This window comes from Marmota marmota, unplaced genomic scaffold (assembly GCF_001458135.2).
Source record: "Marmota marmota marmota unplaced genomic scaffold, marMar, whole genome shotgun sequence".
Classification (NCBI taxonomy): Eukaryota; Metazoa; Chordata; class Mammalia; order Rodentia; family Sciuridae; genus Marmota; species Marmota marmota.
In genome coordinates this window covers 56,468,705-56,481,380 of record NW_025999900.1, presented here as the reverse complement: position 1 = coordinate 56,481,380, position 12,676 = coordinate 56,468,705, and the positions used below count along the sequence as shown (strand labels likewise).

General features: G+C 56.5%; 1 protein-coding gene across 1 annotated transcript in view; it reads left to right on the top strand.

Annotated features, from left to right (window-relative positions):
• Positions 1 to 12,676, top strand: part of Ccdc88c (coiled-coil domain containing 88C) — a 114,054-nt gene that overhangs the window by 36,776 nt on the left and 64,602 nt on the right. Inside the window, 1 exon segment of the mRNA XM_048799205.1 lies at positions 10,825 to 10,894. Within this exon segment, the coding sequence (XP_048655162.1) occupies positions 10,825 to 10,894 (70 nt within the window).

Sequence of the window (12,676 nt, the reverse complement as noted above, 5' to 3'; positions counted from 1 at the left end):
CGCTGGCTCATGCCCTGGCTGCACTTGTGTCTTGCTTGGCTCTGGTCCCTCCCAGGCCCGGGGCCTATATCTGCAGTAGCCTTGTTTCCCGTCACTCTCAGATGTCCTGCCTGGCTTTATTTCCCTCTCAGCACGAGGTGTCTCCTCGCACACCCACAACAGGTCTTTACTTACCTTTTATCTCCCTCATTTACTGTAGTATCCTGAGCGATCAGAAGTAACTGGATCAACAGATCTTGCGTTAGCAGGTTGACCCAGCTCTGGCTGTGCCTGCCACGCTCAGGACTAGATGCTCCAATACAGCCGAGTGTGGTGGTGCACGCCTGCAATCCCAGCAGCTCAGGAGGCTGAGGTAGGAGGATCGCCAAGTTCCAGACCAGCCCTCAGCAACCTTGTGACGCCCTAAGTGACTTAGCGAGACCCCATCTCAAAATAAAAAAAAAGGGCTGGGAATGTAGCTGAGTGGTTAAGTGCCCCTGTGTTTAATCCTTAGTACCAGGAAAAAGCAAAACAAAAACGTCTAATATGCACAAAGCACGTGGCCCAGCTTCTGGTTTATTAGGCCCTCCGATTTTCACTGTTCTAAGTAGTGTCCCCTGTGCTGTAGATGGGCAGGTGTGTTTGCTGTGGGGTCCTGAGGCCTCTGTCGTCACCAGACCTTCCTGCCTGTAACCACTTCCATTCAGCTGGTGGTTGGTGGGCATCTGCGTGGGCCAGCAGCTGACCCTGAAATTCCCGACAACCTGCAGTGCTGGGTGTGCTCTGCTGGCACCCAGGCAGGGGGAGGAAGGGGCTTGAGGGCTCAGCAACCGGGAGGCAGCTGGTGTACCCGGGAAGTGGAGGCTTGGGTAGGGCCAGACATTGGCAGGGACCCCTGTAGGGCAGAGAGAATTGCATCAGATAGGGGTGGCCAGAGGACAGGCTGAACCACAGCTGGCCCCTCTGCTCACCCCCAGCCTGCAGCAGCCCTGATGTTGATAACATCTGTTGAGATTTTCACTTCCTGCTGAAATATTACTCGTGAAACTTGTCATTTCTTAACCTTCCTCTTCCCCGGTGTCCTGAGCTGCCCTCCTTCGGTTTCCTGCTAGGGAACAGATTCCTGGTGAGGGAGCAGTTCCCTGCTCTCTAGAGGCAGCCTGGTCTCCCGCAAGCTCCGGTTGCTGCGTGAAGCTGCTGGTTGGCAAGGTGTGCCTGCTTGGTGGCCCCTCTTTTGGAGGGGCGAGCAGGGCTGGCCCGGGTCAGTCTGCTTGCTGGCCTGCTGTGGAGAACCAGCAGCCCCCTCTGTTCCCACAGAGCCTCTCCTGCTCCCCCACCTTCTCCACTCACCCACCTGGGGCTACACCTGTGCTGCGCCCAGCAGGCATCGCTAGGCAACCACAGCACAGTCTCCCGCCGAGCCCAGAGCGGCCCCCACGGCCCCACAGTTCCCAATGCAGGTCTCCACCAGCCGCGAAGGCGGGAGCCACCCTGGGCAGTTGTGTGTTTCCTGTTTCTCTCCAGGCTGGAGGCAAAGGAGGCCGTGGAGAGAGCTCTGTTCCTGGCCCTCGGGAGTGGAGCTCCTCATGCACACGTGCCTGTGGCCTGTGCTGGGCCTCACTTCTGGGGCAGTGGCCCTGCCTTTGCCCCCAACAGAGCTGCTCTGGGCTGACGCAGGTACGGTGTTGCCCCCAACAGGTCGAGATCAGCGCTCAGCCAAACTACAAGTCCAGGACAGGCGTCGGGTTTTGCCGGCACCTGCTGGGCCCTGATTAGGTCCAGGCACAGTGCTTGGCTGCCTGTGGAGTAGGTGTGGTGTCTGGCAGGGGCAGAAGCTGAGGCCCAGCAGCGCCAGGTTGGTGGTGGAGCTGGCATGGTGGATCGCAGGGCTGCCTCTGTTTGGATAAGCACAGATGGGCACTCCCAGTGCAGAGGCTCTGTGCATATCTGGTTCTCATTGTCACGTTGGACTGCAGTGGGGAGTGTCAAACCAGCCCTGTGCTGGGAGATACAATGTGGGGGTGACTTTTGCTTCTTGCAGAATTTCCAGCCCCCACTCCCAGTCCAGTTCAGATATTTGCACATCTACCTTCAGGGCACCTTCTCCATGTTCTTTCCCACCTCAGCTTGAGGGGGCCCTCCTTTTTGGAGTCTGTATTAGCCCATTTTCTTTTATTGTAACATAATACCTGACGTGGGTACTTTATAAAGAAAAGAGGTTTGTTTAGCTCACAGTTTTGGAGACTGAGAGTCCAAGATCAGGTGACCTCTTCAGACTTCTTGGTGGATGGTGTCACAGTGACAGGAGTACATCCTCCTAAACAAGATGGCATGAGGAATTCAGAGGCCAGGCTCACTATATCAACCCACTCTCTTTTCTGAGGTGATGTCCCCCAGTCTCCTAGTCACCTCTTACCCCCCCACCCCCCGTCATGCAGGTTCTATCACGCTTCCAGCCATGACCCTGGAGGGACACATCCATACTCCAGCTGTCCCTTGTGCTTCAGGGCCCCAGCTTAGACACCTCCCATCCGCTCCTGCAGGACCGTCCCCGAGCGGGGAGGCTCTGCGTCAGGGCCAGTGCAGGCGCACACTCGGGCTGTCCTCCCCGCTGCCTGCAGCCTTCGTCATTATCTTCTGCATTCACAGTCCCCAAACAAGCACACCCAAGGCACCGGCAAGAACCCAGGGGCCGCGGTGGCCTGGATGAAGTCATGGCCGCAGCCTGCTGGGGGAGCTCTGCCCACCTTCCAGAGCAGTGCTGGGGGGCTCTGCTGACTCAGGGGCGGTGCCCTTTGTCCAGTGGTGCTCACAGGGAGGCCTGTTCGGGCTGGGGCCTGGGGTGGTGGACTGGTGGCCTTTCCTGTCCCCACAGGCCACGGCAGGCTGGTGGCTGCCAGGCGCTCTCTGCCACTTCTGCTCTGCCGTGCGCCCTGGGAGTAAGGACCTGATGGCAGCAGCTCGGGCAGTGGGTGGGGGGGCTCCAGCCCTGCCCAGGCGGTGCCCAGGGACATGGGGGGAGGCACTGCACTGCCCTGCAGAATCGTCCTCTCTGGAGCTTGCTGCTGCTGCGCCCAGGGAAGCCCCCGCCTCCTGGCTGGGTGGCTCGCCCGTCCCACCCACCCTGCAAGCTGCAGCGCCCCTGGCCATGCCCCCTCTGCCCACCCCTGCCTCCCACCAGCAAACCCTGGGCTTTTCCAAGAAGCTCAGAGGAAGGCGCCCACCAGCCAGAGCGCTCGCTGGGCCACGGGCTGCCCCTCTGCCCAGCACTCGTGCTGTCCTCCTAGCTGGGAGGGGAGCTTGGGTGGGTGCAGACCCTTGAAGCACAGACCCTCCCCCTTCCCGTGGCCAGGCCTCCGGGTCCTCCTTCCCCTCCCCCAAGGCCACTCCTGGCAAAGCCCTGGTGTGGATGCTGCTGAGTGGTCGGGCTCTGGGTGTGGTACAGGGAGCCCTGGGGCAGAGTCCAAGGACACCTGGCTACAGACCGTGTTCTGCTCCAGGCCTGGCCTCCTGGCCCTGCAGGTATCCACAGGCATCCTCCCCAGGCCCTGATGTTGGCCGGGCTCTGCGCGCAGCGTCCACGCTTGGATGGCCTCCGTTGCTTGGAACTCACTGTGGTTGCCAGTGACTCCACTGCAGGTCGGTCAGCTGTTGGTGACCAGGTGGGCATTGCTTGTCGGTGGCTCTGGAAGCTCTGTTCTCAGGCAGAAGTTACTTCCCGAGGACAGAGCTCTGGGCTGCGCCAGTCCCTCCACCATCTTTGGTCTTGGGGCTCAGAACCCAGACTGCTGGCATCAGAGCAGCCCCGGGCATCACACAGCCCTAAAGGGAAGGGAACAGGTGCTCCTGGGGTACCTGAAGTGTCCCCAAGCTCGTCCCTGTTGGGATTCCCTGGGTTCTTCCTGGACGCGGAGCCTGCCTGCGTGTCAGAGCCGGCAGCCGTTGGGTTCATGACACGGAAGACATGCTTTGTCCTCTTGCCTGGCGCATCTCCCCTTCCCAGCCCTTCCCTCCACCCTCTGAAGGAGCCCAAGGCCCCTGGAGACTGTGGAGTCCTAATCCTGTTAACAGACAAGGGATGGCTCAGAGAGGGACGGACTTGCCCCTGGTCACACAGCAAGTTAAAGGCGGAGGCAGGAGTCAGTGGCTTCACCCTCATCAATGGTGGTGGGCTTCCAGGGGCCCCTGCCCCCAGCCCCCACAGTCCTCTTCCTCCTCCGTCAGTCCAGAGGACATACTTATCTTACTTTCTGTGAACAGCGAATGGGCTTGTGTTTTTTTCTGTGCACAGCTGCGAGGACAGGCATGGGCCGAGTTCCGGGGAGGGTTGCTGGTGGGGTTGTCACCTCAGGCAGGCCTTAAAATCGCTGGGTACTATAGGCAGCGTGGCCTAATGGGGGGAGCCAGTGCTTTGCAGATGGAGCTGGTTTCAGGCCCTGGGGACCCCGGGTTAATTGAAAGGAGGTGGGACAGATGGATTGAGTCTGTCGGTGGCTTCACGGGGAGCTGTCAATACAGAAGCCCGCTTTTTACGCTCTCCTCTACTTGCTGGCTTTGCCAGGGTGGCCCGCCCCAGCCAGAGGGGCTCGGTGGAGCCCGAGTAAGCTCGCCCTGGGGACCCGGCTCTGAGCAGAGTGGGAGAGATCATTGCTTAAATCCTCACTTACTTTCCTCCCAGTAGCTAAGTTGGAAAATGGTGCTCCTGGCCGTGAGGTTTCCAAAAAAGCGGCTGTGGCCCTTGGTTTGAGTCCCCTTTCCCTCGGAAGGGGTGGCTGGGCTGAGGTGGGCCGTCGAGTGACATGGGTCAGTACTGAAGATGCGTGGCAGGTGTCACCCACACAGGGTGCCCGGGTTTGGGCCATGGGGAGACGGCATGCAGACCCCGTTCCCCTCAGTCTGCATCCTGCTGTGAGACCTGGGGACCCACGTGTGCTTTGGGTCCTTCGGGTGGGTAGTGTTGGTGATACTTGCCCTTGGCCACCATGTGGGAATGTTGGGGGAGGAAAGGAGACAGGACCTCTCTCTGGTGGCTGTTAGTGGTTGGGGGGCGGGGTGAGGTTGGTTGGCCCCAGTGCCATTTGCAAGTGGTTTTGGCTGAAGCCCATTTAGGGCACCCTCTCGGCCAAATCAAGGTGACAGGTTTTGTGAGGTGGGTCACAGTGTGCGCAGAGCGTGTGTGGAACTGTCTTGGCTTAGGGCTGTCTGTGGGCCCCCATCGGTCTCACCTGCCTGCACCTAGCTGGCCCTGTGCGGCTTCCGGGGTAGGTGTCCTGCGGGGCCCTGAGCACTGCCCCTTTCCTGGAGCCCCTGGACACATTTGCATACAGGTGGGGCCTTCCTGGGGGGCGTCCTTCTGTAGTCTGGGCTTAGAAATTCACCTTGTTCCACTGAGTTTGCTCAAATGATTGCATTTGGTCCTTTGGGTGCTGGGGGGAGCTGGGGGTGCTGGGACGCAGTGCTCTACCTCTGAGCTGCCTCTCCAGCCTCATGTTTGGGGCTTTGCAATCAGAAAGCATGGTGTATTTAGACCAGCCTTAAAATTCCCTTTCAAATATTTCTTTTAATTTGTATTCAATATTCCACTTACACAAGTGATGGGAAATTATAAACAGATTCGAAACTAACTCCTTTCCCCTCCCACTTTGAAGGGTTTTTAACTTGTGCTCGCAGCTCCAAGCTGTGCATCTTGAGGAATATGGTGTCAGACTTTGCCAGGTTTCGGGGCAGAGGAACCAAGTGAGCAGAGAACCACAGGCTCTGCTGCAGGGCAAAGCCGCTGCTTTTCAGGACTCGATCCTCTGTCGCTGTGGCGGAGAGGAGACACCTCCCACACAGGCGGCTTTTAAAACCGTGCTCAGTACAAAACTTGAGGAATATTTTCCAATCTATTTTTCCAACTGTCACTATTAGCAGCTTTTTGCTGGCTGAGTGGGGGTCTGACTGACAGGCCAAATGTGGGTGCTCCATGCAGATGAAGCCGTGGCAGCCTGGCGGGAGGGTCCCATGTGATTATGAGCACTGGGTGCTGCATGGAGGAGGTGACATTTCAGCCACAGGTCGAGGACAAGTGGGGTCTGACTGGGGGACCAGGTGGCGGGACGGGTGAGGAAGAGCACCCTGGTGGGTGGCACACACGCAGGCTTGACCTGCTCTTACGCTCGGCAGACAGGACACTTGCTGGTGCTGTCCTTCGCCTCAGGAAGTCTGTGGCTGCTGTCCCTGTGCTGTGGCTCACCCCCGCCCTGCCCCTGCCCTGCCCAGTGCCCTCAGCTCTCAGGAGGCGCCAAGTGTGTGTTCTTTGAGTACTGGCACCCACACGGAGGCCCGGGGGCATGCTGGCCCTCACACAGACTGGCTTCACCCCTCTTTTGCTTTTCAGTCTCCACCCAGAGAGCGTGGGCAGGTCAGCAGCGGCCTTCCTTGGGTCTGGTTTGTTTTTTGTCCTGGAGATTGAACCCAGGGGTGCTTAGCCACACCCCAGCCCTTTTCATTTTTATTTTGAGACTGGGTCTTGCTAAGTTGCTGAGGCTGGCCTTGAACTTGGGCACCTCCTGCCTCAGCCTGGGATTACAGGCTTGTGCCACCCCGCTTAGCCTCCTTAGGGCTTTTTGTTGTTGGTGGTGGGTTGTTTTGGTACAGGGAATTGAACTCGGGGGGGGGGGGACCCTCGACCACTGAGCCGCGTCCCCAGCCCTATTTTATATCTTATTTAGAGACAGGGTCTCCCTGAGGTGCTTAGCGCCTCGCTTTTGCTGAGACTGGCTTTGAATTTGCGATTCTCTTGCCTCAGCCTCCCCAGCCGCTGGATTGCAGTGCCCACCGTGCCCACTGTGCTGGCCTCCTTAGGCTTTTATTTCCGCAGGTGGAAGCTCATTCCACTGCTTGGACCATCCCCGTCTCCGTGGCAACCTTCACGTCACTGCTCCTCCTGGAGCCTCTGCCGGGGGTGTGTCTTGACTTTCCTGGGGTTCCCCTCTCTGTGGCCTCTGCATTGACAGCTCCCACTCCCTCTCCCACCCTCAGAGGCTCCTTCCAAGGACCTCCACATTTGTCCTCGGGCAGCATTGATCCTGCCCTCCTGACACATGATGGAGCAGTGACGTCCTGCATTTTCATTTGGGGGAGAAAAAGATTTTTTTCTCGTTTTTCATGGAGTCATTGTTCTTGATCCAGCTGTCCCCAGGTTTTCAGTGGAAACCAAAGCTGACCTCCCCTTGCCCGCACGTGGCTCTGTCAGGTTCGTGTGTTTGTCCCGGCTGTGGGAAGGATGGCCCTCTGCCTGAGTGGGTTGGGGACAGTCGGCCTGGCTGGGGATAGGGCTTTCCTCAAAGCCCCTACTAGCTCAGGTAGTGGGGTGGACCTCCTGGGACCCCAAGTCTGTGTCTCTAAGGGGCAGGGGCCGCTGTCTCTGGGACACTCCTGGCCAGCATCTGTCCCTCCCCTTGTGTTTCCTGGTGGGGCTGCTGTTTGCTTTATTGTGGGGATTTTAAAATGGCGGTGCATTTCGTCTGTCACGGTGGGTGCTTGTGAGTTGTCCTAGAGGGAGGGGCGATAACCGTCTGGTCTTTACTGGGTCTCTTCCTAGCTCAGAGCTCCTGGTAAGTAGCTGCCACAGTTCTAGCTGCAGTTCTCTGAGGGCAGCTGTGCCACCAGGTTAGGTTATTTTAATTTAAGGTGATGTGACCCTATTGCACAGTCTTTAGGAGGTGCCAGGGAAGCTTGGCGGGGACCTGATTGCTCTAGTAAAGAACACCCTGTCATTTTGGTCTGTGTCCCTTGGGGTTTCTGCTCCACCGAACACACAGTCAGCAGCGTTCCTACACCGTGTGCGCTCTGCTTGCTCTGTGCTTCTGCTCTCAGACTCTGTTCTGCAGTGACCCTGAGAGCCACCGCTGCAGGCCTTGAGGTCACACAGCACTGCCTCACCTCCCCCACTGAAGGTCGGGGTCAGGGAGCCGATTCTGAGGGGGAGGGCAGCTTCCTGGGCTCCTCGACCCTGAGTGCAGACACAGATGCTGCCCCTGGGTCCCGCCACCAGCTGGGGTGACAGAAGCTTCCCGGGAGGGTCCTGGCCTCTCCTTGGCCGTGGCTGATTGAGAAGATCAATGTTTGGGGTTTGTGGCTGAGTGGTGTCTTCTATTAGGAAGTACTTTCCAGCCCTGTGTGGCCTAGGCCTTGAGCTACCCCTGCAGGATCCAGACAGACAGACAGACAGACACACACACACACACACACACTTTCTTATTTGGTCTCTGGGAGGGGTATTTGCAGCAGTTAACTGCCAGTGGGTCACCCCAGGATGCAGCTGGTCCCCACTTATTTATGAAAAGGAAACTCTGGAGTTTCCCCAGCATCTTGTGTGGGGATCTGAAGGCCCACCCACTTGAGGGGGACCAGGGAAGGGGCACGAGATCCACCCTTGATTGTGATCTTTGCACCCCACCCCAACTGCTTGCTCTGTAGGGGGGATCTCTGGGAGGCCTGAGCTGCACGGTGGCCTGTCCCTGGTCTGTCTGTGGTGTTTCAACGTGGCATGAGCAGGGCCAGTTGGCAGATCTTGAGGGGCTGTCCAGAGCATACCACTGGGCCACTCTCCAGCATCGCAGGGCCTGCCCCTCGCACCCGGCTGGGGTGGGACCAGGTGCCCCATCAGACCCATGTTGCCTGCGCCTCCACAGTGGCCCTCTGTTCCCAGTGCCAGCAGGGAGGGTCCCCTCGTCAGCACCCTGCTCACGTCCCTGCTAGACTGAGGCCTGGTCTGTCACCCGGAGGCCCTTCCACTGCAGGTTTTCTAGGGAAAACAAAGGTGTGAGGGGACTCGTGGGCCACCAGTCCCCATCACTGGTGCTGGGTGGTCTCTAGCTACCTGTGGCTGTGTCAGGGCCTCAAGATGTGGCTGGTGTGTCTGAGGAAGTGGCTGTATCACGTTAGTTAATTTCAAGTTAAAGCAGATTCTCGATTCAGTTAGAGGAAAATGATGACGGGTTTGGACCAGTTCAGCTCAGGAATAGCAGTCTTTTTTCCACTGTAAGTTTCATGAAATTTGCATGCAATTCAGTGTTTCTAGTGGAGATTTAGCATTCAAATTGAGGTGTGCTGTAAGTGTAAAACACACCCGAATTATAAAAGTTAAAAAAAAAAAAGCCCACACTGAATTTCAAATACAGCATGAAAAAAACATGGGCTATTTCAACAGTGCATTTTATATTATGTGTTGAGATGATTATATTTTAGATGATGGGCTTAATTCGAGTATATTCTTAGAATAATTCTGCCTGTTTACTTTTTAAAAGGTGGCTACTAGAAAATTTGAAATTAATGTCTCAAGTTACGTACGTGGCCTGAGTCTGCTTTTCTGGAATCTGATGGATCGTCTTTTAGGGAAATTAGTTCAGGGTTTGGAGGCATTTTTGGCCATAGGGTCAGGTCTTGGGAGGCCCATGTTTTTTTAATTTGTAATTTTATTTTATTTTTAAGAGTGAAAGGAGTAGGATTTATCAAGTGTGAAGAATAGAATCAGAGGTCTCGCAGGGACAGGGGGGACCTCTGACAGGGGTTGCCCCTCCCCAGGGTGTTTTGAAAGACACAAAATTTTAAAAATAGTTTTTTTTTCCCCTTTTTCAATTTATTTATTTTTGCAGTACTAGGGATCAAAAAACCTTTCCTTAATTGCAAAATGTGTTTCTTACGGGGAAAATTAGAAAGTACGGATTAAATGAAATTAAATGGAAGGTGAATACAGAGGTTTCCTACCAATACTTTCTGTCAGTATTTTGCTTAGATTATCATTAGCATAAAAGTACCACTTTCTTAAGATCTTTAAGATTAGTTCAGAAACAAAACAAAAGCAGACATGGGTCTGCTGGGGCACCTGGTCCCACCCCAGCCGGGTGCGAGGGGCAGGCCCTGCGATGCTGGAGAGTGGCCCACGTAGTCTCATTTATCAACTTGTGTACTGGGATGGAGGATCGAGGGATCCCAAGACTTGGATGGTGGCTGCAGGACAGCAGCCAGGAATTGGAAAGGGAGGGCAGATGGTGGGCGAAGGTGACCTTGGTTCTCTCCCAAGGTGGCCCGAGCCCTGGAAATAGCCCTTTATCTTGTGTAAAAAACTGGGTTCTTTCCTCTGATTTGTGAAAAGCTGGACGTACTGGCAGGGAAGGAGCCCGCCTGGCCTGAGAAATGCTGTGGGAGGTGCGGGCGGGGCTGGTCTAGAGCGGAGCTCATGAAAGACCCCCGGGAGACGGCATGGCGGAGGGACTGTCCTGGCCTTTCTTCCCAGGCCCTTGGTGTGAGGGCCAGGAGCAGCTTCTGTCCCCCCTGCCACCTCTATTCAGAGTAGCCCTGATGGCTTCCTGTCCCAGGATGTAGCCTCTGTCAGCGGGAGACGTCTGCTCCCCTAGGACTTGGGCCATAAACAGCGCAATGCCTGGATCCTTAATCCTGAGGTTGAGGAGCCTGGGGACTTCATGATTCCTGATCTCTCTGGGGAGCATCTCTAATTCCTATTCTCTATTCTGTTTTAATCGCATAAGATACAATAAAAATAATTAGGGATATCTTTAAAAACAAGCCCAGCCCTAGCGTGTCTTCCCTCTTTCCCACAGTCTCTCTACATGCAGACGTCATTTTTTACTTGATAATGATCACGGCAGAAGTACGATCACACTTTGATCTTTTTACGTACGTTTTTGTCTTAACTAGCCCTTCCTGCTGTGTGGTGTCTTCGCAGTCACCCTTGGTGGCTGCGCACTCACCTGGCGACTCCATCAAATGTGATTTACGTGATCGTTCTTTATTTTTGCTTCTGTTCTTAACGGTGCCTTTCTCCCTTTGTCTCTGTAGGAAGTTCTCCAGCAGCTGATCGTAATGAATTTGCCCAATGTTTTGATGATTGGCAAAGACCCGCTGTCTGGTGAGTGAAAGTGCCCCTCACCCCCTGGAGTGCCCAGGCAGTGCCATTGGCTTTGGACAGCTGTTGGCCACTGAGCCCTGGCTGCGGGCTTGGAGCCAGCACAGTGGAATCACATGACCGTTTTGGTGAGATTTTAAAGAGTGGGTTTACTGCCCCGAGGCCTGAAGCCAAGAGCGTATTTCTTCCTACAGAGTGAATCCTTCCTGGCTCCTTGGCTGTGCGTGCTGAGGCTCAGGAGGCCACTGCTGTGTGCCACCTGAGAGGATGGGTCTGGATCTTGGGGTCTGAGTCATGAGCAGGGTCCCGGGGTCTCTTGGCCTTGAGCAGAATCAGATTCCCCGTGCTGAGTGCAGGACGTGGCCGATGGATAAGGATCAAGGATCCAGGTGTTACTCTGGACTGTGGCACCAGATCTGGGAGAGGCTGCACCTTGGGGTGCTGGGGGCAGCACCTTAGGCGAGCATCTTTCTCAGTGTGGATGTCTGTCCTGCGCTGGGTCCTGTGGGGCTCTGCTCTTGCTGCTCCAAGGCAGCGCCCCCCAGGGCGCGTGGTCATTTGTCTGTCTTGTGTCCCCTTCTGGACTTGGAGCACCCAGTGGGCAAAGTTTCTAAGTCCTCCTGCCTCTGATGCTCGATGTCAGTTTGAAAGACCAGGTGAGGTGTCCTCCTGCCATCTTCCAGAACGTGAGAGCTTACTTCACACCTGTCAGGTAGCTCCTGGGTGACTTGAGGAGGTGACAGATCCCCTCCCTTCACATTGTTTGCTGTCCTCTGGCCCACAGGCCCCCGGGGTGCCTTACTCCTGGGTGGTGTTCTAGTGGGGACCTTGTGGGTGTTTGGAACCCCGGCTGGGGCCTCCTGGGTGAGTGAGGTACAGGAAGGCAGGAAAGCCCCCATCTGTAGAATAGCAGGAGGCCAGGGATCCCAGACCAAGTGCCCAGCCAAGACCATGAATCAGAGGTGCAGCTGTCCCTGGGAGCCACGTCCCTGAGGGTGCAGCCACAGCCACCTCCTTGTGCATGGGGGTGGGGCACACTCTGGGCCCCAGCCAGCCATGTGTCACCTTTACTGTGTGAGCCAAAGGAAGAGGTGTCCTTAGCTGCCTCCTGGCCTCACATTGTCTATCACAGTGGCCCGGGAGTCTGCCCAGGCTACCTGGGGCTCCTGGCAGGGCCAGGAGTTACAACAGGGGGCTTCGGTTCTCCTCGCCCCTCCTCGGCCCTGACTCTGCTTTCTGCCTTTATTTTACCCCTCCTTATCCCCCAGGAAATAAAGGTGGAAGACGTCAAATCAGCACCCCAGCCACATCCCAGGGCTCTAGGGACAGTGGGGACCCTGGTGAATTCAGGGAAGGGGGTCTGCTTTGCCAGGAAGGCCTGCGCTGCCTTCCGGGTTCATTTGTGGGCTTGGTGGCGCCTGGCGAGGCTGGTGGCGGTTGGAGCTCAGGTCTGCTCCGGAGGCCGTGGAGGAGCAGGAGAGAAGGACGCTGGCTTCTAAGCCAACGTGAGCTGCACGTGGGAACCGCATGTGTCACCTGGATGAGGCTGAGCCATCCGCTGATGGATGGGGGATTTATTTAGGGACAGAAGCTCTAAGGGCTTCTGACCCGACCTTGGTCGATGAGCCCATAAGTAGAGAGCTCATGGGCAGCTGGTCCGGTGCCAGGAGCTGAGCTCCTCGATTGACCTCGTCCGTGGCCGTCTCAAGTGTTGGCTGCTCTGGGGCCCGTGGCAACACGCACCTGTTAGACCTATAAAAATGCAGAGGTAGGTCGGGCTTGCAA